At 47.4% G+C, this 25,896-nt stretch overlaps 1 protein-coding gene across 1 annotated transcript in view; it reads left to right on the forward strand.

Annotated features, from left to right (window-relative positions):
* The first annotated feature begins 1,467 nt into the window (after positions 1-1,467).
* Positions 1,468-25,896, forward strand: part of Lcp2 (lymphocyte cytosolic protein 2) — a 43,624-nt gene continuing 19,195 nt past the window's right edge. The window contains exons 1-7 of the mRNA XM_057774796.1: positions 1,468-1,728; positions 5,760-5,822; positions 9,504-9,550; positions 22,332-22,397; positions 22,844-22,875; positions 23,915-23,952; positions 25,088-25,289. Coding sequence (XP_057630779.1) covers positions 1,651-1,728; positions 5,760-5,822; positions 9,504-9,550; positions 22,332-22,397; positions 22,844-22,875; positions 23,915-23,952; positions 25,088-25,289 — 526 coding nt within the window. The 5' untranslated portion in view covers positions 1,468-1,650. The remainder of the gene's footprint in view (positions 1,729-5,759; positions 5,823-9,503; positions 9,551-22,331; positions 22,398-22,843; positions 22,876-23,914; positions 23,953-25,087; positions 25,290-25,896) is intronic.

The raw sequence follows: 25,896 nt of genomic DNA on the forward strand, positions 1-25,896 counted from the left end.
AGCACTGGAATCAAGAGATGTGTGCATGTGTGCGTCTGTGCAGTCTGTATCTGCGGGCAGGTATGTGCACATACATATGGAACCCTGGCTAATCTGTGTTTGCAGGATGCCGTATTGCATCAATACATTTGCTTTTAGCCCCGGGTCTCACTCACTGCCAGGGATTCTTTCAGCCCATGAGATCTGCTCGGAGACTGTGACTGAAGGGTGATGCAAGAGATCCCCATTGCCTGTCTCCAGAGAACAGACTCTTTGGCCAGATATGTGGAAGACTCAATAGCACATGGAAGACACAAAGTGAGGAAGCACGGTGTATAGAAGGGGTTGTGTCATTAAGAAGAACAATTCTTTGAATGTTTTATCTTTACATTTGCCCAGCAAATGCACCAAAGTTGCATGTGTGTAGCCCCTCTGTTGCCTGCCTTGCAGATATGGGAACTAGTTACCTAGACTGTAACTGAAGAGAGTACAGAAGGCCTGAACATGGCAAACATGGCTCTGGCAGGCCTTGCCTCCCCCCCCCCCTTTCCCTCTGTCTTACTAAAAACTGTTAAATTACATTCCTAAAGCTAGAGTGGCCTCCTTCTCCTGAGGCTGGCTACCATTGTTCAGCTATCAAAGCCTTGAATTCCAGAAATCAAAAGCCCCCTTTGGCTTAACTAATTAATATGCCTGATTAAAATGAAATACCTCATCCTAACACAGGATTTCCCCCTTTACCTTTATAAACTGCCAGGTCTGTCTCCTCTCTATCCAGAGGCAGTCTTTTGTCCCCTGGGACAAATACCCCTCCTTTCTCTCCTGTCTCCCTCATCCTCTATCCCTCATCTTTGTCTCTTATTCCCTGCCCCTTGTCCCTCTGGGTTAAGTAAATAGCCTTTGTCCTGAGAACATGGCCTTGGGGTGTCCTGAGTCCCTTCAGCCACTCCATACCCAAGACTGCAGCGCAGAAACACTCATAAAAGTGTAGCTGGTCCTCTGCACCCCAGCACCGTTGGCCACTTGGAGCCAGACTGCCTCACTCACACTCACCCTAACATGAAGAAGCCGCGGAAGGTGCCTCCGCTTTCAGTGGAAACAAACTGGCAGCTTAGGAGGTTGGAAAACATGGAGAGACCGTCTTCCTTCCCCCACAATTCACTAGTGGATGAAATTACAGACAATTTTAGGGAAGTGTCAAAAGAAGCTCTTATCTGTATAGACGTGGTCATGCAGGAATGTAGTATCCAGCTTCGGGTGGTCCGGAATTATAGTGGAGAAACAGTACTTGAACTGAGTTTAAGTGCCCACCTGCCTGGGGTATCTGGGCCAGTGGGGAATTACCCCTATCTCTCTCTGCATTGTGAGCCCCTAGAGCTGGCCTTCCTTGTTTACTTATTTAGAAGTCAGCAGAGGAAGTGGTAAAGGAAACCGGCTGAGTCGTTTTTCTGAGAAGAGACCATATTTGCTCACAGGGGAAGCCAGTGCTTCTTGGGATCCGGCTACAGCCGTAGTGACGCCTGCTCGACAAGTGTGTTCCTGAGCGTAGTTGGGATTCAGAAGAGCCAACGACACCTTAGAGCTCTGGATCTGTTTTTTTTTTCTTTTTTTTCTCTGTTCATGGCTGCTGCAGCGCTCCCGGGCTTGTGAACTTCTCCCTGAACAGCAGCCATGGCCTTGAAGAATGTGCCCTTTCGCTCGGAGGTCTTAGCCTGGAACCCGGACAGTCTAGCCGATTATTTCAGGAAGGTGAGTCTGTCGCTCGGGGCTGGTGTGCTTTCATGGGGTGGCCAGAGAGTGGAGGTGGAGTCTGGAAAGAATATAGAACGTGTACAAGAAAACTGCGGAGCTATGGTTGCTACCTGCCTGGGAGGTAGACAGACCACTGAGCTTTCCGGGCAGTGTGTCCTGTAGAGGAGGATAGCTGAGGGGGCCCTCCCATGTGTAAGCCCCCAGTACATACAGGCATGCATACAGGGTTCCACAGACTGTGTCCTAACAGACACAACCCTCTGTAATGTGAGGTCAGTGTCACCATATTAATGATATGCACCGACAGTGTTGCATCTCGATGCCAATATTTCGTTCAGCTGAAAAGTCAGCTCAGGGAGTTTAAATGGTTCAACGCTCTCGAGTCTTATTGGATTAGGTTGAATTGGAGCTGTGCCTATTTAGCTTTAAAGCATATGGTCTGAAATGCAGAGAATAGCTATGGTGAAGTCTACTTACTAGAAAAGGTGATATGGAGTCCCGGGCTAGGAAAGTAAACAGGCAGGCCAGGAGGGATGGGCAGAAGGCTAGATGAACAGTGGTATTTGGGCATCCATTGTTCACGGTCCTGGAAGAGGGCCAGAGTCTCACTGGAGCTTTATGAGAATCCTTGAAAGCAGACGTGAGTACCAGGATGAGACACAAAGGATGGGCTCAATAGACTTAGAAAGCAAGGAGGAGATAGTCAAGAGTCCTAGTTTTGTTACCTGCTAAGGAGGACCACATGTCTGGTTAGGCACATCCCAAGACACATGATGCCTCTAAGGCACCCATACAGAAGAGGTAAGAGGCCTTATGAAAAACACGAGCTTCTATTGTCCCCATGCCTGCGAACTGGCCTCAAATTCCCCTGATATGCCAGGCAGTGGTGAAGGTAAGTCCTAAAACTAAGACCAAAGAAGTCATTTATTTTCCTTCTATTTTTTTGAAGAAACAGAGACACAAAGAGTAGAATAGTCTCCTTGGGGTGTATAAGCAAACCTGTAATCCATACAGTGGTTCCTTCCCAACCTATGGAAGAAAATGTGATTATTCTGTACTGGGCGAGGCATGGTAGGACCATTGTCCCACAAATTCTGTCATTTGCTACTTTTTGCAAACATTGTTTTAGTTACTTTCTCCCCTTTAATGTCTTTATAAGTTTCTCTCTCAACACTGTGGGTGGAAATAAGATTAAACAACTGACTCTTTTGAAGCATGTTTTTTTCAAACTACAGTTCTTACCTAAAAACGAAGAACGTGAGGGCAGGCAGAAAGGTAAATTTTCCATGGTGGAATGAAGTCGCGAATTATTTCAACAGAGTAATGAGAATGAAATTAAGAATTAAGGCAGGGAAATCTGGGGAGAGACCAAGAGACACAGAAAGGCCCCAATATTCAAGTGTTAACTTGGATGTTATGTAATCCCATGGTGCCATAGATAATGCATAGGTTAAGTTCCCTTCAGCACAGGGTGGGCCTTGGGTAGGCCAAGTAGACATCACTGTGCTTGAGTTAAGGGAAGGGGGAGTTTTATTCTTGAGGATCATGGACCTTGGTTAAAAAAAAAAAAAAAAGCCACACCCCAGGGACAGGCCTCACCTTCTGGAGGGAAAGAATCGAGAGTAGGAACAAAGAAGCTGAGGGGGAATTGGTGATGCTAGAAGGACCAGTCCCCTGCCACAGACACAGACGAGACCCTTCAGACCCCAAACTCATTGGTCCCCAGAGAAGACACTCTGTGAAACGAACACAGAATCACTTAAGGAGGCTCCTGGAGGTTGGTGTACCTTTTAAAGGATTGACCAGCAAGTGTGATGTCTATAGAAGCAGTTGGGTTGGGCCACTGAAACTTTTATACAGTTCTGGAGTCAGACACAGCTTGTTTGAGTTGTGTCCTTTGCAGTTGGTTTGGGGACTTAGTTTCCCTTAGTTACCTTGCTTACCTAAACAGTGAGACAGAGGTATTAACAGTAGCTAACCAGACGAGATGGAGGTAAGGTTGAAAGTAAACACACGTGAGGCACTGAGTTCCATGTCCTACCTCACCCTTATCCTCTCTTCTCACCAGAGCCTGACTGGGGAGGCTGAGGCAGGGTGGCAAGGCTTTGTGTTAGACTGTCTCCGATATGTGTGTTTACCCTGTATGGGGAATGGAAACCGTGAGGACTAAGCCCCTAGTCCGCTTGTCCCTGACTCCTCCAGGCCATGCAGTATACTTCCTGGCTCACAGCTATGCGTTCTAATCCTGTTGGGTTTCTACCTCCCTGTGTGACCTTAAGCCAGAGCCCTCTTCTATCTTGGCACCAGTTACCGTCATCTACAAAGCCACTGGGTCAGTGCCAAGATTGGTATCTTGGGTGCTTGTTGAGATGCAGATTTTAGGTCCTAAGGCTCAGACTCGGGTCTTACTGGACTACATAAAGCGACTAGGTTCAAGGCTAGAACTCTATCTTTGGTTTAGAGTCAGAACTGGCGTCTGCAGAGCTGGCGATGCATCTGATAGCGATCACAGTGAAATGTGTTAAAGGAAGTTGGCAAACCCGCTACCCACCCTGCCCGTGGGTCAAGGAGAGAGCAACAAGCTGCAGATGCTGCCTGCCCTCAGCATTGACCTATAAATCAGCTTCCCGAATGCGATGCTCACTCTGTCCTTCTAGGCTAGGAGGTGACAACAAGTGTATTTTAAAATTATTACTATGGAGATGGGTTCTTGGAGTATAGCCCAGGCTGCTCTTGGACGGACAGCAATCCTGTCCTCCCGCCTCATTCTCCTAGGTGCTGAGATCAGAGGTGTGTGCCACTGCATCCAGCTATATTAACTTCTTATTATCTGGAAAAGGGGGCATAAGACAAGAAATTTATTTTAAAATTTCCTCCAAAGAAGGTTGAACTAACTCTTTGTGAGAAGCATATAAGGTCCTCAGAGAAAAAGTATTTTACCTTAAATACACCAGACCTCAGGTATAGGTATTTCTGATGTGAACCTTTGAGCTGTTGAGGGCAGGTGGATACATCACAGTCATAGGTTAGCTTCGAAAAATAACCAACACCTTCCTTATGGATATTTACCTCTGTTGATGCTATCATTCTGGTCTGAGAATTTGACTTCAACAATTTATCTTACATAGAAAAAAGCTAGGCAAAAGGATGTCCACTCTGCAGTACCACGCTATCTGGATGGCGCACTTGGATATGCGCCCAGTTGCTCACTATATGCTCTTATGTATGTAATGCTGTTCCTCAAAGACTGTTCTTCATGGAAACATTAAAGTCAAGTCCCAAACCTCGGGTGTCACCTATGTCACCTTCCACCTGTGCACGTTTCTTAGCTCTCTGTGTCTCTCACCCTTCATCCATGAAAGTGGAGGATCTAGTGACTTAGAGCTGCTTTGGGTTGGGGGCAGGGCCTGTCACATGTAGCGCAGCCAGTGCTAGCTAGCAGCTGCTGATCTCATTGCTGAGCTGGTGGCCGGGGAAATGGCCTGAGCCTTCAGCTGTTTAAAATTATGGGAAATATTTAATGAACAAGGTCCTCGACAAAACATTTAAAACAACTTGGTCAGAGTACCAGACACTGTTTAGGTTGTTGCTTTTAAGAGATAAAAAAAAGTCACTGTAACAAGACTGAATGAACATGAGCTGGTTCCTCCATCAGCGATGGGCTAGGCATAAATGACTGGGTGGTCACTGAGATTATTTTGGAGGACATAAGACACAGGCTGGTGTTTAGTTTTTCTGTCATTTCTTTTCTACTTTCCTGACTACAATGTGGCCAACCTTCTTGGACTTTGAAGACAGTGTGTTTCTGGAGGTTCTGGTCCCAAGGACCAGAACGCACATTTCTCGGACATTGCCAGGCGGGTAGTGAAAGTATGGCTGAGGTGGGGGCCTGGCCCCTCTGCTAGACAAAGGATCAGGAAGGGGCTGGCTAGCCACAGGTACCGCAGATCACTAAGCTCCGGGGGAGGAGAAGAAGGGGGAACACGGCAGCCCGTGGCACTGACAGCACCGTGTGTTTCTCTGTGCAGCTGAACTACAGGGACTGTGAGAAGGCCGTGAAGAAGCACCACATTGACGGCGCTCGGTTTTTGGTAAGCTCTGCCCAGTTCCATACACTGAAGCTAAAAATGTACTGATTCTGCCCAACAGCTGCAGGGTCAACCAATCTACCTGGTCCCTGAGGCTGCCTGTGGTCAATGTCTGTGATCAATGTTCCACTAAGTCCTTCGTTTCGATCAAAGAGTTGGTAGGTCTATCCCACCAACTCTCAGTGTCTTGTTCAGGAGCCTTGTAAGCTCTTATATAGGTAATAAGATACACTCCAAAGGCATATATTAAAGGAATCTGAGCACAGTTTAAACCCCATACACACACACACGCACACACACACACACACACACACACACACACCTTGAAATTCTACTCAACTGCCATGTATATTCTTGAGCAGGCCGGAGTGGGCAATAGCATTGAAGAATTGGAGATGTTCACTCCTGGTTGCTAACTCTGCATACACATCCACTGAACGGACTGAACAGGTGGCCACTCTCCATCTCCATTTCCTCCTTATTACAGAGCATGCCTGCTGACTGTCAAACAAATATGTGACGGCGATCTCCACGCTCTTGTAAAATTCCACACGCTTCAAATAGAGGCTCATGGTTCAGGTTCACGTTGAATCTGCGCCACTAAAGGGAAAGTGACTTAGTTCAGATGAAGGCAGAGGCTCTTGGCTGTCAGGCAGGTGGTCTGATCATTTCCCAGAAACCACGCTTTGCTTGTGCATTAAGAGCAAACTAACTATTCCTAGCCTCCTTCTGGGCACTTCGCTTCACTCTTTAAAAAGGGAAGGAAATGAATGTAAAGGTCTTAGGGGAGATGTTCTCAGATTCCGAGTGAGAAGGGCAATCGAAAGGAGCTTGGCCATGAGGCTTCATCTGCTGCAGCTTGCTCCACAACATACCAATGCCTGCCTTTCTCCTACAGCATCCCAGCCCTGCTCTGCTTCAAGTTCTTTAGCGGTGGTGCCCTCGCCGCCACCTGCAATTTTCTCCCCCTTTCTGGGAACCTCTGAAGTCTCATGTGGAGATGAGTTCATTTTCCATCCCAGATAATGTCATATGCTGGGGACAAAGATATCATTAACATAAGATTCCTGCCTTCATGAAACTGTTTTTAGCAAAAAGAAAAAAGATACTTTCACAGATGCCTTCAACCACCTCAATTACAAATGTGGAAACAAAGGCAGAGATGTGATTTTTGTCTTAAGTTACAAACCTAATGACTAAACCAAAGCATGCTTAGACCTATACTGTGCAGGTTTTGTTGTTGTTGCTTTGTTCATGCTGAGCTTTGAATAAATAGAATTCCCTGAGTTTTATTGTTGCTGTTCTTGCAACCACACCAAACCTGTATGCTTCATTCTGATGCTTTAGCACTGACAAAAGAGACAGCACTCTGAGCCCAGAGGGAGGGCAACATCTTTGAAGAGGGTTCTGTTGCCCGTCTGTCCTGGCTAAACTTGAGTAAGCATCTGTCCCCTGTCCCCATTTCCCCTTTGCTTCATCCTCTTCTGACTGAACACACGGTGTTGGGGGAAAATAGTGGCACTTCTCTGCTGTGTGACTCTTCCCCCAACACGCCATGTGAGTGTCAGGCCTGAAATGACTTGATAGGGTGGTTGTTTTCTTGGTTGAGAGATAGAATCTGAACAGCCATCTCCTCTGTTCCAATTTCAGGGACCTGCCAGTCATTCAGAGAAAGCAGTACATCCTACTCACTCCGTGAACAGGAGGGAGAGCAAAGGGGCAGGAGGAGCCAGAGACTAGGGTGTAGAACTGAGCTCCTGCCCCAGCAACTGGGGTGCTCGGAAATGCACTGTGCTCTGAGCTCACTTTGAAAGTCTTGATCCGCCGGGCGGTGGTGGCGCACGCCTTTAATCCCAGCACTCGGGAGGCAGAGGCGGATCTCTGTGAGTTCGAGACCAGCCTGGTCTACTGAGCTAGTTCCAGGACAGGCTCCAAAACCACAGAGAAACCCTGTCTCAAAAAATCCAAAAAAAAAAAAAAGAAAGTCTTGATCCAAGCTCGAGTTACTCATCTCATACCCCTGCCGGCTCTGGGATATCCAGGACTATTCTGCTATTGAAAGCGACCGTGTTTGCTATGCCCACTTTCCCTCCTTCTTCCCCTCCCCCTTTCCCCATTCCTTCTGTTTCTTCCTTCCTTTTTCAATGTGGAAGCTAATGACTACCCCCCTTTCTGTCTTAATGATGAGTTTTTTAACACGGGAAAGAATGGTGAGAAATGGGGATGCTATACTTTGAAAAGGTGTAAGACAAGAAGGGATGTAGTTGCTGGGTTAACTGGGCATATATGTGGTCTTTCTCAAGCAATAAGACATGTACAAGTGGACACTTAGGGCTGAATGACTTCTGGAGGAAGCCCTGAACTTAGGCCCCATTCAGCCTACTGAAAACCTGGCTACTCCACCTCTACGTGTGTGTGTGTCTAAAATTATATGTATATTGCATATATACATTACATACATGTGTATATATTTATACACACACAAACACACATATAGCAGAGGAAGAGGGGAAAGACAGAGAATAAAGAGAGCATGGTATTTGGTGAATATGTCCTATTTCCTTTGCAAAAAAAATAGTGAAAAATAACCATTATTCTGGAGATCTTATCCAATAGACTGCAGACTACAACTTACTGCCCACAAGTGAGTCATGTGACTCCACCATCTCCACGGTAACCTGGGGAGTTAAATATTTTGCACAAACACATTTCCCACCCTGAACCAAATCCGGGTTCTGATAGTAAGGGAGGCAGAAAGAATGGACATTGAGATACAAGCAGCCCTGTCTACCACCTTGCTTCTCTGCCAGGGACCTGGTTTGTAGCTATCCTCTCTGCGGACCTCTTTTCTGAACTCAGATTAAAATCGTGCTTCTGAAATCCATAAATCTAACTCCAATAAAGTTTAGCTCAGGATTGCTGGAGGGTTTTGAAGGAAGGGAAGGAAGAGGCTTTATCACACAACAAAATTCTAAAGCCTGTTTCAACATTTCTCATCTTCCTTCCCAACTGTTGGCCATGTTTTAGAAGCCTTCTTTTTTTCCCCAGCATCCTCCTCTTCTGTCCCCAGTCATAGTCATGTGCATCTTCTCTTTCCTCTCTTCCTCAACTTTCTCAGCTCGTGTCCTCCTCTCGGACACCTCTATAGTGTCCCTCCGGAAGACTTTACTCATCACACCATGCTCTGAACAAAAGCCTTGGTCCTCCCCCTTCCTGGTTTATGGTTTTTCCTTCATCCTTTCACTATAGCTCAGATGGCCTGACAGGGGCCTGGTCAGAAAACACATCACAGGCTAATAATAAAGGCTGGACCTAGTGCTCCAAAAAGCACCTCTCCAAGACACCTCAGTCCTAGATCCTCTGATGACATGAGACCCTAATTGCTCCTTTCCCATGCAGAGAGAGTAGGGACCTGAACCACGGTGTGAAACTATAGGGAACAGGTTGTCGAATTTGCTTATGAAACAGATTCTGTTTGGTTTCACAGATTTACCAGTGTTTGTTTACTAAAGTCATCTTTGTTTATAATTCAGGAAATTTTGGTAAGATCCCAGTTTGAGGATTCCCTAGTAAAGCTAAGGGCGTTGCTGTGACTGTGGTTCTCTGTCTGCTCCCTTCTTAGCCACCTGATCAGGGCCCCTCCTGTGTGCTTTAACCTGCCTGTCGTGTGTCTCTTCTTTCCAGAACCTGACAGAAAATGACATCCAGAAGTTCCCTAAGCTGAGGATGCCGTGAGTAAACTCCCGATGGGCAGCAGGGTGGGGAGCAGGTTGAAATAAAGACCTGTTCAGGGAAGACTGGGTCAGGTGTGTGTGTGTGTGTGTGTGTGTGTGTGTGCACATGCATGCGCGTGTGGAGGCTGAGGACAATAGCTGTGTCTGGGGAAGAGGAATCGCATGATGAGTTAGAAGGAAGTAACAGATCCAGTGGTGCTAGTAGCGGATTGTGTGTTTCACTTCCTGTCTCTTTGAGAGGATGGCTTGGGCCTAAGAATACAGTACTAAAGTGAAGAGACCCTACCGTTTCATCATGACATCTTTTTAAAGATTTATTTCATATTAAAATTATGTGTTTGTCTGTATGTTTGCATGTGGGTGTGTACATGAGAGCAAAGGGGCGTGTATAGGAGTGCAGAATGTGCCAAGTCCCGTGGAGCTGGAGCTACCGGCAGTTGTGAGGCACCTGATGTGGGCGCTGGGAACGGAATCTGTGCCCTCTGTGAGAGCAGCACATGACCTTCACTGCTAAGTCATCTGTCTAGCTCCTCAGGGCATCTTCACAGACTCATTGGTTTAAGATGTTAAGACCTCTGTTTCTTGGTTAGTAAAATGAACGTGGACCCAAATAAATAATGGCAAGGGAAATCATTTTATCCATCAATACCGATTTCTTGAGATGGCTGCTATTAGTGTAGAGTTAAGAAGAATGTGGAGGAAAAGGAGATGTGATTGATTAGTAATGTCTGCCCTGGGTGCTGAAATAGGAAGTAGTGGTGTGCATATTGTAACATGTATTTTTCATTGTCCTGGTGGAGGCCTCACATACAGAGGTTGGGCAGGTGATATAAATGTACAAAGTAGGACAGGTTGTAAACACAAATTCCTGCTGATTTATCCTTCTTTTTGTTATCCTTGAATCTGGGTGTCTCTAGAGAAATATTTTTGTACTAAAACAAAAATAGGAAATTATGATTTTAAAGATAATTAGTACAAAGGTTGATTGATGGTTAAACAATAGGGGGTAATCAAATCATAAATCATATGTTCCATTCTGAAAGATCTGCTGTCACTCAGCTCTCATCAGTTTGTACCCAATGATGACTAATCTTCAAGTTGATCAAAAAAACATGAGTTCAAGTGTTCTGTGTCTCAAACTTTTCAATACTGACTCAAATGTGTTTAAACATTGTGACAGTCAGCCTAAAGCTACTCGTGAGTTGTATGGGCTTTTGGTGCTAATGGTTTGAAACATCTACTTCTGGCGTTCCTTAGCATCCCTTCTCTTGTTCTAAAGGATGTAGCAGGATCAGTACCACCTATCGCTTCAGGCATGTCTGCTGGGGGACTTCCTGGAGACAAAAGGCTGTGGTTTTATAAGAGTATAAGGGAGACAGTCCCATGATTGAATGAATGGGTTCTGTTAAAAGTCAGGCACTCAGGAGTCCAAATTGATGGCTACAGACGCAGCCTCAGATACTTTAGGTTTTGTTCTTCCTATGTTTGAAAAATCACCAAAAGTTTCACAGAGTCTACTTTCTCCAAAAGCAACAGGAAAGTGTAATTCTAGGTTGACATCCTATTGTGGCAGCAGCTGGGCGAACCTGATGTCCATACTCCCGTTTACATGGGGCTGATAATTTTGTTGTAGTTCTCATTAAGAGAAGCAACAACTTCCTGTGCTCACCTTCAACTTCCAATCTCCTGCCCAGGGCAAAGAGAACAGGGAAAGAGTGAGTCTGATGGGTCTTTGGGTTGAGGCGATGGAGTTGAGACTCCAGGAGATTAGATTCCCTTAGCCCAAGAGGAGAGAGCTGGATAGAAGATGTCCTGGGACACTTCCCAGAGCCCTCTCTAGTAGAGTGCTGGGAGGAAACCTGTGTCTGACCAAAGACCTATCTAATTAGAGAGGTAACAGGAGAGAGAGGGTTGAAAATGGCGCGTTTCTACCAGTCAGGTGTCAGGGTACCCAGACTCAGTCATCTAGGAGACTGTACAAGAGGGCCTTGCCTCCGAAATGAAGAAGGAACAGCCCTAATCTGAAACCTTTTCTGGCTCAGCCCAGTGAATCTTAAAAGCAAGGCGGAGACAACGCAGACAGCTTCCGAGCAACTTTGCTACATTCTCAAACGAAACCCGAATATGCAAAAGTATCCACAATCCAACAAAAACACAGTGCGCCACACCTAATCAACAATAGGCAAGGAAATAAACAAGAAAATATGACCCACAATGGGAAAAAATAAACATATTAAAACCGACTCATGACCAACCCAGATAGCTGGATCTATCAAAAAAGAGCACTGTAAGCTGGACTCTGGGTGCCCAAAGTCAAACTGAGGCACAGGAAGCACAAACAGATCTGTGTAGAAACTCTAGAGGTGGACGTATCTGGGATGAGGGGTGAACTGCCGTAGTGTCACCAGAAACCAGGTTTTGCAGACTCACACCTCAGTGTCCTACTTTCTTCTCTCCTGCTGTCACCAACACTATAACCAACAGCAGCTTGGGGGGGAGGGGTGATTTTGATTGGCAGGCCACAGTTCGTTATCAGGGGAGCCAAGGAAGGAGCTCAAAGCAGGAACAAAGAGGCAGGAACTGAAACAGAGACCTCTGAGGAACAAAAAATTGCTTACCAGCTTGCTCCCAGACTCGCAGTCAGCTGCCGTTTTTATACTTCCCAGACTCATGTTCCCAGGGGTACCCCTATCCATGGTGTGCTGGACCTTTCTCCACCAATTAGCAATCAAGAAAATGCCCCACATTCTTGTCTGGAGGATGTTCCCTGGGTGAGGTTACCTCTTCTCCGGTACCTCTGGTTGGTGTCAAGTTGACAACGAACCAACCGAGTCACTGAACACGAACACAGAACAAGAGAAACTACCCAAAGTCAAACGGAAGAGAAAGTATTGCAAAGCAGCCAATCTTAGGGAGCTGGGGGATGGCTCAGGTCAGGGCAGAGCGCTTGCCTAGCATTTGTGAGGCTCTGGGTTTGCTCTCCAGTGCTGGCAGTGGGCAGAGCATCCGGCACTTGGGGGTGAGGGGGTCACTTCAACTAGCTGAACGTGCAGAATTATGGTTCTCAAAAGATGTGCCTACTGAGAGGAGGAGATACCGAAATAAACGGCATCCCAAATAGGACAAAAATTGTTAAGTCCACAGATTCTAGAGGCATCACAAACCCTCAGCCCAAGAAGCAGGCGGACTGCTGCTCTGTGATGCTTCATCATCAAATTTCCTAAAAACAACGGACTAGCGATAAACAGTGAAGAGAAAAATTACCCACATAGTCAGAGATGAGAAATTGCACCGCACTCCAGGAGTGACTATGGAGCTGGCTATGCAGGTGGGGAGCGGTTTCTATCAGAAACAAAGCCACGGAGAAGATCCCTTAAGCCCCGAAAAGGGGAACAGTTTCAAGACCACACCCCAGCAACGCGTTATTTCAGAAATGAAGGCAAAAACTTTAACCAGATTGCCTTCGTTGAGTCTTCATTATATTTACTGCTACTGCCCAAAAAAATTGAAAGGATATGTCTTAATAATTACTATGAGAGTCAGGAAAAGTTAGAGGCCTCAGAACATGCTTCTGACCTTGGACAGAAGACAAGCATGCTAGAAGGGGTTGGGGTGTGAGACCAGAGCCCGCTGTTATACTGTGCTCTGATGTGGTGTTGGCTGCAGGTTCTCGTCCTTTAGACCTGTGCCCAGCACACAGTAGGCATCAGTAAAGTGTGCTGTCCAACAGCTGGCAAGTGCAGGTAGAACAGGTCTTTCCAAACACAGAACGTCTCCAAGCCCTCATCCCAAATGCTGAGCCGTGCTACAAGTGATAGAGAAAATCTTCCCGGAGGAAGGAAATGGCCCCTGCTGCTAATGTGGATCTTCACGGAGAATGCAAAGTGTCAGAAATGGTGGCCATGAGCTTGTAATATATATTAGCCCTTTGAGGACATCTGAGTTCCGTCTCTCAATCCCTACGCAAATTTCTGCTTCATAAACACTTCATTCTTTTAGTGAAATGCTGCTAGATGCCTATAATGTCTCAAGACTTGTCCCTGAGGAGCTACAAAGATAAAGGACAGATCCTTCACACAGTATGCTTACATTCTAACTGGAAGAGCAGGTAACAACCCATCCACAGTCATAGTGGGCCACGCCTGTAACCCCAGCACTTGGGAGGAGGCAGAAGCAGAAGTATTAGGAATTCAAGGCCAGCCTCAGCAACATAAATGAGTTAGAAGTTAACAGGGCCATATGAAACCAACCCTATTGCCAAAGAGAAAAAAAATGAAGGAGAGGAGGAAGGTAAGGAAAAGTAATAGAAAAGGAATACCTGTGGAACATTCTAGGAGAAGGAAGCATATTGTAAAAACACAGGGGATAGGCCATCCATTGGTACTACTGCCGTGTCAGAGAGTATGGGGTGTGTGCAGCTGGCCAGAGGAAAACGAAGAGGCTAACCTGCTTACTTGGTATGTGCTGCCCACAGTATAAAGGTTCCGTGAGCTTCTGTAAGGAAGAGTTAGTGAGGAAGTGTACCCGGGAGAGTATTAGGGAAGACTTACATCTCAGGTCTGTCCAGGGAAATGTGAAAGATTTAGAGGCGACTCAGCTGGGACAAGATAATGAATTTGATGTGGATGCTCTCATCTCAAGAGGCTGTGAGGACTCTGATCACGCTGTCTCAGTTCTCAGAGCCTCTGTTCCTTGTCTGTAAAATAAGAATAATAATGGCACTGACCTCCAAAGGTCGGGGGGAATTAGAAGGAATGCTTGGGAAATACAAAAACACAAACAAACAAACAAAAACATTGAATAAGTCTGAGCTTGTCCTTTGTGTAGAGCTGTCCCTGGCACGGTTTCCATTTTTACTAATTCTATTTTGCTGGAAAGAGAGGGTCAGAGACTAGCAAGGGCACATGGCTTCAGGGAGAGAGGGATTGCTTCTAAAGCTGAGTTTGCCTCCTGTCTCCAATGGGGCCCTTGGAAAAGTTACGCAATAGTCTGAGCCTCTGTTTTCCCATCTGTGGAAGGGGGGAGTTGTGGCTCTTATGGAGGGAGGGTTATGAAAGGAACATAAATTCATCGGCTCTGTCCTTAACAATACAAATACTTAATAATTAGTATTCCACCATCGTGCAAAGAGATTGGTTTGTCCTGACCATTGTCTTAAAGGCTGATGGAAAAGAGACTATAGTCAAGTACAGAAACAAAATATGATCACTCTGTGTCCTTCCCCACTGCTTAAAATATCAGAGACCCAAAACTGGACAATACACAGAGAGTGAGAGACTTTAGAGCACTAGGTCCTAAGTGGGATGCCATCAAATCCCTCCCCTCGGGGTGCAGAGAGCTATACGGAAGAGGTGGGGGGAGACTGCCAGAGCCAGGGGTGATGTGATTCCATGGAAACAGTGTCTGCAGATGCAACAGGACCAATGCACGTATGAACTCACAGAGACCATGGCAGCACACGCTAAGCCTGCACAAGTTCCAGTCAGACAGGGTCCCAGCGCTGAGCAGGGGAACTAGACACGGGCCCCACCCCCCACAACCATAAAGCTATCTGCATCTGCAGTTGATAGCAAAGGAGAAACCAGTTTTCTCAATGGAGTCTCTCTGGTATATTAACCACACTTCAGGGCAATCCCCGTGCCCAGGAGTAGCTGGCCAACACAAAATGAGCTCAACGGTATTTTGTCAGGAAAACAAAACAAAACCAAAGTTAGGTTAGATTTTATTAAAAAGGTTGATTCTGTGATGAAATTCTCTTTCTGCAAAGACAGTCACTCTCTCAGGATATAGTTGCTAATCAAGACACCCTGAGCATTTTAATGATAAGGGGATCTTAGAGAAAACAATGGAAGTTCCCCTTACAGAGGCTAGAGTGAGCCTCCTGCTGTAGCCTAGGATGATGAGGGCAGCAGTGGTATGGGCAGTGCAGGGGCAGCAGTGGTGGGTGGTACAGAAGGCAGCACTGGTGTGGGTGGTGGTGGGGGCCGCACCAGTGTGGGTGGTGCAGAGGGCAGCAGTGGTGTGAGCGGTGCAGGGGGCAGCAGTGGCGTGGGTGGTGCAGGGGGCAGGGGGCAGCACTCGTGGGTTGTGCCGGGGACAGCACCGGTATGGGTGGTGCGGGGGGGGGGCGCACCGGTTGGGTGGTGCAGGGGGCAGCAGTGGTGTGGGTGGTATAGGTGGCAGCAGTGGTGTGGGTGGTGCGGGAGCCGCACCCGTTGGGTAGTGCGGGGGAGGGGAGCCTCACCAGTGTGGGTAGTGGTGGGGGGCGTACCGGTGTGGGTGGGGTGCCACACCGGTGTGGGTGGTGCAGTGGGGCAGACCTGCATGAGCTGATGCACATCATTGCTAACGCTCACCGTATCTATCACATCCAATGATTAAATCCATCTGCTCACATGCCTCTCCCAAGAAAGCCGCCAGCTTCCTAATAGCAGAGACGACTTCCTATCTCATCTACACAGTGCTTATCTCTATAGCCGAGAAAGAGGAGGCAGCGAGGAAGGAGCAGGGGGGGCCTCAGAGGACAAAGGAACACTCTTTACCTACAAATAAATAACCAGCCCCCAGCAAAACAGAAGCAGTCATGAGTCCGAAACCTATCTCCAGCCTTCCTTCTCCCACCAACTGGCTAATCCCGGTCCAGGCACCCAGCCCTCCACAATCCTTCTCAATGGCAGGTGCTTCATCTCACCTGCCATTTCTTTCCCTCCCGCGCAAGTTCAGGAAACTCTACTTAAGGCTTCACTGAACGTTGGGCACTGATTCTCCGTTCCTGTGAGTTCCACATTCGTAAAACAGAGCTAACTATATCTGCTTACCACTCAAGTGGTTGTAAGGTCCAAGTAAAACGTAGGCATGAAGGCCATTGAGAGAGAAGCGGGGAGGTCATGTTACTCCCGGAGACTTTCCAACCTACATGAAAGGGTTCCCCTGAAGGCTAAGAGGCAATGCAATCTTCAGACAGACACTGTGGCTCTTTGGCTGAAGAAGGATATGGAAGGCCTGTCTTGCAGTTCAAAGAGGTGGAAACACTTTGTTTCCTTAAATAATGGTGAAATTCAGAGCAGGGGCCATGATGGCACAAAGGTGTTCCGGAAGGAGGGCGGAGGCCAGGGTTGGAGGAGACACTTTGACATGTCCTTCCAGGCAGGTGTGATATCGACCTCATTCTGGGCCTGGAGCGTGCAGTTCTGGAGGGATTCCCCAGGCAAAAGGAAGCCTCTCAAGGGAGCATGCCAACCAGAGTGGGGGTAGGAAGCACTTTTAGTGGCCACGCTATGATAAGAAATTGCCTGCCCCTCACCCCATTGGCTACTAGACAGCTACACATAGAACAGAGGCAACAAAACTTGGATTTGGTCAGATAATGCCCACTTTCTGTGTGTTCTGTGTTCTGACGGCTCCCTCCTCTTTCCTTATCTCTCTCTCTACCCCCCTGCCCTGCATTTGTGCTCTCTCCTTCCTTCCTTTCTGTTTCTTTCTTCTTGAGCCATCAGCACATTTGAGTCCAGGCCCATACTCGGTATATAATCAGTAAATTAGAATGGACCATTGAGAAGGGAGCCGTGGCAGCGGATCCCAGACAGACGAGCCCTTCTCTCTCTTTCACTCCACTTCAACCTTATTCCCTTTGTAATGATGAAGTTCCTTCTCTTCACTCCTTTTTTTTCTCTTCTTCTTTTTATAAATAACAATCTCCATGACAAAAGTTACTTTGCAAGATTTTCTGATCATCAGAGCCACCTCGGGGCTGTTGGGAGTTACTCTGACCCACTGTAGGGTAGACCTGGGAATCTATGTGACAGAGGCATCTAGGCCATCCTGATGAGCAGGCAGATGGACCTACTTATTATAAAATTAAAACAACCAAACAAAAGTATGGAACCTTTGGCTGGAATTTGCTTTGCTGAGGACAGACAGATGCTGGCCTTGAGGAAGGACATTGTGGTCACAATCTCACACTTGCAGTTTCTGTCCCTTGTGCATCCTTGGGAAAGATCCGAGAACATGATGAAGACTGGCTCTGTCACCCAGTAAGTTAGAGATGCTTTGGGGCTGGGACCTAGACCTTTATGGAATGCCACCCTCCTGCAATGGCTTGACTTCATTTGAGAGGTTCAAGTCCTCTGGAGCCAGCAGCACCCTCAGATGAGGGAGAACAACCAACTGTGTGGATGCCTAGTGTTCTTTCTCCTTCCCTAGTGGGGGAGCGAGGCTTGGGGGGTTATGGGGAGAGTGGAACTGAGTCATCTCTGCCACTCACTGTCATTTGGTTCACTGGGGTGGAGAGCAACTTTGTGTGTTCACACAAAGGTAGCAGTCACTTCACTAGCAAAGCAACCCAACAGCCAGCCCCCATGGTGGTGGTGGTCATGCACGGCTGGAGCTTTGGAAGAAGTCTTAGCAGCCCTCCTCAGCAGCCGGACGCTGGGAGGCCGAGCTGTGCTGCCTGTGACAGCCCGAGCCATCCTGCCCTTTTCTCAGCTCTTTGCTGCACTGTGTGAGGCCTGCGGTTTAGCGTTTCCTTCCTTTCCAGCTAGAGCCCCAGCAGCCCCCAGCCTGGCTGTTAGAGATACTGGTGAGAAGCGCAACGGCACCGAGTGGGAGACATCTTTCTTAAGAGTCAGAGTGTGTGGGAGCGAGTCAAAGGCCAGCTAAGCGCTGTGGGATGGGAGCATTGAGTTCTGGCTCAGCTCCGCCTTCCTCAGGCCCTTGCAGAAAGGGTACCTAGTTGCTGAGGGCAGGTAGTTTTAAATTGCAATCCCTGTCCTCCTGTCCAAACTCCCACGGCCATCATGTGAACATATATGGTATGGTACTTTCTTACTTTGAACATTAAGTATTCATTGTTATCTAGGTGACAGCACGAACCTTTAATCCCACCCCTCAGGAGGCTGAAATAGGAGGATTTCAAATTTCAGGCCAGGCTGGACTACACAGTGGAACCCTGTCTCAAATAAACATTTATTGTTACTCTCTCTCTTGCACGCGTGCATACTTGTTCTTGCTTTTTTTCTCTTATTTTGTGTGTATGCATGGAGGTGTGTGTGTGCGTGCATACACACAAGCATGTGTATGTGTGTGATGTGTATAAAGACAAGAGGTTAACTTCAGTCTTCATTTCTCAAGAGCAATCCACCTTGTGCTGTTAGAAGAGGGTCTCTCCCCAAGATCTGGGGTATCAGCTGGCTACCCAGTGAACTTCAGGGATCAGCCTGTCTTTGCCTCTCCAGTGTTGGGATCACCAGTGTTCAGTGCCATCCCTGCTTTGATGTGGGTGGTGGGGATCAAAAGAGCTTACGCCTCAGGGCCACATGTTCTGCGTTGTGAGCACTTTGCTGATCGAGGCATCTCCATAGCCCCCTTGTCTCCTTCTCTCCATCAGGATTGAGAGCAGAGTCCTTGGCCCTTTGAAGGCCTTGATGCCTGCTCTTCAGTAAGCAGGTGACAGAAGAGGAGCGAGCGTCTGCTGGAGCTGTTACCAGTATCCTGGCAGGATGCAGGGCGTACTCTTCTCTGACTGTCCTATGGGAGACCTATTTTAGCATGCCTGTTGTCTGTTCTCAACAATCACTGCTGGGCCACATGTGACAATAGTCATGTCACAAATGTCCTGATCTGGTGTTTAGCGAGAACTAGGAAGTGCTCCTCACCCCCACATTTTAAAAGCTCCTATCCCTCAAGAGCAGTGGTTCTCAACCTTCCTAATGCCCTTTAACACAGTTCCTCATGTTGTGGTGGCCCCAACTAAAATTATTTTCATTGCTACTTCATAACTGTCATTTTGTTACTGTTAAGAATCATAATGTAAATGTCTGATATGCTACCTATATGGAAATGTCATTCGACCTTCCAAAGAGGTCACGACCCACAGGTTGAGAACCTCTGTTCTAGGGCCGGGCAGTGGTAGTACACAGGCCTTTAATTCCAGCATTCGGGAGGCAGAAGCAGGCGGAGCTCCTGTGAGTGTGAGGCCAGCCTGGTCTACACAATGAGTTCCAGGACAGGCTCCAAAGCTACAGGGAAACTCTGTTGAAATAAATAAATAGATAGGTAGACAGACAGACAAATAGATAGATTTACAGATAGATAGATAGAACCTCTGCCTTAGCAATGACATTATTATGGGGGGCTTACCATTGCCTTATTTGACTTCACTCTTGAGTCTCTAGGCTCCTCAAATTAATCTTCCCTGTCACTCCTATGAGGTAGGATGGTACTAAGAAATGAGTTGGGAGCCCCTAGGAGTGAAGGAGAAATAGAAACATTAGGGCTGCTAAGGACTACCTTTGCTAACCTAGTAAATTTATATGAGACCAAACTGTACCCGTGAGCAGAAGAGACATAGACTGAACATCACTTTCACAGCTAGGAAGAGACTCAAGAGCGCCCTATGCCAGGAAGAGGACAACACAGAATTGCACAAGGCTGTGGTATGCGGAACTAGAGAGGGTGGCTTTGACCCACGGGTGTGGGTGTTGTGGAGACAGGTGGCCCTCATCAGTAATTTACAATATCCCTTCTTTTGTCTGAACCTCTGTCACCTCCTGAAAAATGTAACTGGGATGAGCTCTGAAGCTTCTTCACTTACATAATCTCGAAAGAGCATCAAGCCTGCCTGCCAGGGAGGGTCCTGCTAAAGGCCAGAGTGTGGAGTCTTGTGTTCTGAGGGTTTGAGAGACGACTTGAGATACAGCCCCGGAACCAAGGCTCTCACTGTGCTGGGTTTTGGGAACTTGCTGGTTCTGTATGAATGTACCTAAGTACATGGTATACTCAGTTATTTTGACCAGAATTTGGTCTCAGGGACTGGATAAATCAAGAGTTTCTCCCTCTGCAAGATGTACCTTTACAGAGCACTGGCTGCTCTTCCAGAGGTCCCGAGTTCAATTCCCAGTAACCCCATGGTGGCTCATAACCATCTATAGTGGGATCTGATGCCCTCTTCTGGCATAAAGTTGTACATGCAGATAGAACCCTCATATGCCTAAAACAAACAAGTAAATCTTTTTTTAAAAAAGAGAGAAATCCACATGGGCGATTTAGTTATTCGCCGCTGTGACAAATCGTTGTACAACAACTTAAGGAAGGGTTTATTTTGGCTCAGGACTTTGGAGGTTTAGAGCATGCACTTTGGGTCTGTGACTTCTGGGCCTGAAGTGAGGCAGAGAATCGGTGTGGAAGGGCATGGAAGATCAGAGCCGTTCGTTCACTTCATGGCAGCCAGAATGCAGAGAGAGAGACAGGAGAAAATACTGGCTCTATAAGATACTCTTCGGGTACCCGCCTCTAGATACTGACATCTTTTAACCTGGCCGTCAATCAACCTCCTCCCGACGGTCTGCTCACAATATGAATGCTCAAGTGTATTTGCACCCATACGACTGGAGACACAGAACACAACAGTGCCCAGTGGCCTTCAGGGTCCCCTTATCCCTCAGGAACCTCCACTCAGATGAAGCCCATCTTTAACTTCCCTGCAGAAAAGAATTTCAATTTAACATAGATTTAAATATAAGGGTTACTAGAAGGAGATGCCCTCAGAGGGAGAAGATACACAGAGAGGGTGGGCATGTGCTTCTTCAAGGACAGTGGCCTGAAGTGTCTTAGCAGTCTCGGTATACACTTGCTTTCTCTCAAGTTACAGCTCACGTAATTACTAAGAGCAGACACTGCCTTGTCTGTTTCCTTTAGATAAGGGAGATTTTAGGATGGATCCATAGGATTACAATATTATAAAAATAAACTAGGAGCCACAAGATTGTGCAAAGGGGGTGAAGATGTGTCTTTCACTGCCAGTGGTGTCTCTTGAGAGAGTCCTAGAAAACCGTAGGTTTTTATCTGGAGTAGGAGAACGGTCATGTACACATAGGTCTTAAGCATGATTCGTTGCTATTTTAACATTTTTATTAAAATAACTCTCTATAAAATGTCTCTGAATGCACAGCTTTTGCAGCAAATGTTGCTAACTGTGCTGGAATTCTTGACATTAAGCTGGCAAGAGTCTCTGAGCAGATCCTGGGTCTCCATAATTTGAGCTAAAACCCCCACTGAAGTCAGAGCACTCACAGTCCGGTCATCTCCGGAAACACTTTCCCAGACACACCAGGAAGTGTGATGTTCTAGTCTCTTAGGTATCTCTCAATCCAATCAAACCGCTAAGCAAGATTGCTCACCTCATCCCATGTCACATAAGCAAGATCGACCATTACACCATGTGACTAAGCAGACGCAAAGAGGGACAATGGTGGCCGGGGAGACCATAGGATGAAACAGCCCACTGGAGTTTGTAATAAGAAGTACGCACGGGCCTCTGAGTCTAGCAGATTGTTTGGTTACAGGAATGATCCACCAAGACTCAAGGCACCACATTCTATGAATGGCAGAACAGGAGGTTAAGCGACTCCAGCGCGCAGATCCTCAGGCCCCAGGTCATCAGAGCAGGGAGAAGGCATGCGTGAGACGACCAGTTTTTAAGGAGAGCTCAGAGCCAGATATCAAAGGCTCAGGAGACGTAGGTCAGCAGATGACAGAAGACTTCATGGGAGCAGGAGTGGTTGGCACCAGGTCAGATCCTGAGGAAAGTGAGGACAAGTTCTAGGTGGGGGCAGGACATAGAGCTGAAGATGTAAGGCTGGCTTGGGGAAAATGGACACCAAAAGAAAATTGGCCAAGTTTGGCCTACGTTGCATGGAGGTCATGTGGATGGGGGAGCAGCAAGGAGGTGGAGGCCAGGAAGGGATTGTTTTGTCTCTTCACGTGTGCCTTTATCTTGTAGGATTCTCACCAAGTTAAGTCAAGACATCAACAAGAATGAAGAGAGAAGGAGCATATTTACACGCAAGTGAGTTGCAGCCGCAGCCTAGGCCCTGCTACAAGGGAACTCAAGAGTTAAAATCTCAAGTAGAGCCTCTAAAAGCATCTGCAGCACTGGTTTGGCCTCTACTGCTTCACCTGTGGTGGTCCCGTCTATCACAGGAGTCATGAGGAGAGTGCCTAAGGAGGGGAGGGAGTTTCTTCTCCCCAGTGAACATTTTGCCCCTGGGTCCAGGACAACAGGGGAATGAACATTCCCTAGATCATTAAAGAGTCACAAGTTCCCGACTGTGACACCAGTGTGACTTTAGTGGTCCCCAGAAGCTAGGGACAGTTCAACTCTGGTTACCAAGCAACAAGAGTATGAGTCTTAGGCAGGGAGACATAAACCTGATTGGTGCAGAGGGCTAGGCGGGGGAAAGGAGATGCCCTTTGATTGACAGGCTACTGAGATGCTGTTGTTTGCCCTTGCAGACCCCAGGCTCCACGATTTCAAGAGGAGACAGGTAAAGGGACCGGGACTGAGAGGAGTTATTTGGGAGGTGATGTGTGCTTCAGTTCTGGCCTTCTTGAGCCTTGCATAGGACACAAATGATCAGCCAGTTATTCATCACAGAAGAGTTTGGATTCGCACTAAGAGGCAGAAGGGCGCTACTGTGGAGGAACACTGCAGAACTCCACTTGCTCTGTGGGAGAGCCTAGGCTCGGCTCTGAGCACCTGAGCCTCGCCAATGTCTCATCTCTGTGTCTTACACGCAGTTTTCTATTGTTTGATTGCTCAAATCCATTTAGATCGGGGCTTCTGGATCCCATACATCCTGCTGATTAAGAAACTCTATGAATAAAGCCCCAGGTCTTACTCTACGAAAAGCAATCCTGGGTCACTTTTGTATACACACAAGGAAGTTTAGGTACCTCTGCTGCTCTCTGGTAGACAGAACTCTTCTAACAGAAATGATATGAGGCCAATAGTAAGTTGTTCTCTTAGTATGATTTCCGTTGCTAGAACACTGATCCTAAAGCTGGTTACGTATGAAGGGAAGAGGTTTATCAATTTCAGACTTCTAGAAGTCCAAGAGCATGGTGCTGCCATCAGCTCAACTTCTGGCTGAATTCAACCTCATTACAAATAGCATCATGTGGGAAACCGTGAGAATAGTAAGGGGCATTTATAGAAGCGACCAAAATACCAGGACTGTGCTGGTAACAAGGCATCTAGTCTCAAGGCCCAGATGACTCCTGTAACACCCACTCCAGTCTGCAGAGACCCAAGTCAGTCTCTGGAGAAAGGTATCGATCCATTCATAGAGAAAGGATCCACCCATGGGGTCCCTTTGACCTAATTATCTCTTAAAGATCCCACTGCCCCTTGATACCATTCCATTGGGACTTACCATGAGTTCTGGCAAGGTAAATTGTACTCAACACAACCGTTGCTGGCCCCGAGCATGAAGTAGGAAGGATGAGGGCCAGTGATGGCTGCTGGGAGGGAGACCTGCTTTGACTCTCTGTTGGGTGCTGATGGTGGTGTTGTCTCCTCCGCAGAAAGCCATGAAGAAGACAATGGGGGCTGGTCATCCTTTGTGAGTATGACTTGGGCTAAATCACCTTCATATTGGTGGCTGGGGTGACTTTATGTTGATCGCAATGCTGAAAAAGGAGCAAGCCCCTTCCACCAATGAAGCATAGACACATCCCATTTCAGGGCCCTGAAAGGGCCAGGCAGTAAATATTTCCAACTTTGGAAGTTGGAAGGTTTCTTCTCTACTACTCAGCTCTTCCCCTACCTCCCACGTGACACAGAAGCAGTCACGGGCCGTGAACAAATGGGTGGGCTCAGCTGTGACAGCAGAATTTCCTTAGAAGAACACAGAGGTGGGGCTGTAACTTGCTGGCTGCAACATTGCTCACCGCTACCAAGCCCAACAGCAATCCTTCCCTTTCTGCTATCTTTTCTAGAAATCTATGCTACTGTAACTCTTGTTCTCGTGGACTTAAGTCGCCACTGGGTGGCCCAGAGGGAAGACATTTCATAACTGGGTGTTAGCGCTGGAAAGGCTCCCACGCCAGGTTTGCGTGGGAAGGGTCGCAGTGACAGCGCCTTCCAGAGTCTGATGGGCTGTGCACCCCTTCCTCACACTGCACACTGTCGCCATGCACGGAGTCAGGTGGGAGCTGAGGACTCTGGGATGCAAGAGAAAGCTAGGGAACCTTCTGGAGGGTGTGCCTTGTGCGAGCCCCTTTGCCAAGTCCAGGCAGATCTGAGGTCCAGGCTTCCCAGCCCTTAGTCTAAGTGGTCTTTCAGGTAAACGACCATTTCTAGGTCTTTCAAAATCAGTCATGGAGGGAGTCACCCTTGTCTCACTGAGATTCTAGTAAATAAAATCATTTCATTAGAAAGAAAATGGCTTCTGGGAAAGTGTGCTTTTTAAGGGAAAACAAAGCCGATTTATTCTGTACAAAAGAAACGAGAGAGCACTTTCCCCCAGATGTTTGTGTTTCAGTATGGCAGCTGGATCTCTGCGAAGGTTTGTCTTGAGCCCTCCTGTGCTCAGCCAGAGATTAGTCTTCAGTTCTGGCCCAGAAGCATGGGTTTCCCATCTTTGGAGGTCATGACACGTTACAGTTCCCTCTGTGACAGATCCTGGGCCGAGATCTCACAGAGTGTCGTCCTGTGACATCTGGACCAGCTATGCTGTCCCTCCACTGTGCTGGCAGGAAGAAGATGATTATGAAAGTCCCAATGATGATGATCCGGAAGGAGAGGACGATGGGGACTATGAGTCCCCCAATGAGGAGGAAGAGGTGCTGGAGGACGACACTGCTGAATACGAGCCGCCACCCTCCAATGATGAGGAGGCTCTGCAGAACTCCATCCTGCCCGCCAAGCCTTTCCCCAACACCAACTCCATGTACATTGGTAAGAACCTCTGAAACCTGCTGGCCAGAAGCTGCCCATTGAGCTTCTCTGGGTGCTGATTCTTGCTCAGCTTCTGGGAAACTGTGGCTTGAGACCAAAGAATCCACCACTCTGGCCATTTCCTCCCGAGTGAAACAGGCTAATGGCAGAACAGAGGGCAAGGCTTGCCGGAAAGAGGGCAGTTATGTGGTCCTGCCATCTGCAGACTGTCACAATAAATGTGAAGGTATTCAGAGGGCTTGGTTCTGCCTTTACAATGAGACATTTTTTTTACGATGTTCCACATCTACCTGTTTCTCTATGCCCATATGTCCTTCTTCATTCACTCCTTCTTTAACTCACGAAGTCACAAATGTTCCTCATCTCCTACTGTGAGCCAGATAGCACGTGCTGCCAGAAGTTACCAGGAAGGAAAATGCACCTTTGTCTTGTGGAGATTCCTTTCGAGCAGAGGAGGTGACAGAAAATGATCATAGGCGCACTTGGCCTCCTCTGCACCCAGGGAGTGTTGTGTCTAACCCTGGGAGCTGTGCTCCATCCCATCACCTCACTTAAGCTAACAGGCAGAAAGTGTCAATCATCACCAAGACTGTTCCAGACTTAGGGC

Source organism: Chionomys nivalis, chromosome 7, assembly GCF_950005125.1.
Source record: "Chionomys nivalis chromosome 7, mChiNiv1.1, whole genome shotgun sequence".
Taxonomy (NCBI): Eukaryota; Metazoa; Chordata; class Mammalia; order Rodentia; family Cricetidae; genus Chionomys; species Chionomys nivalis.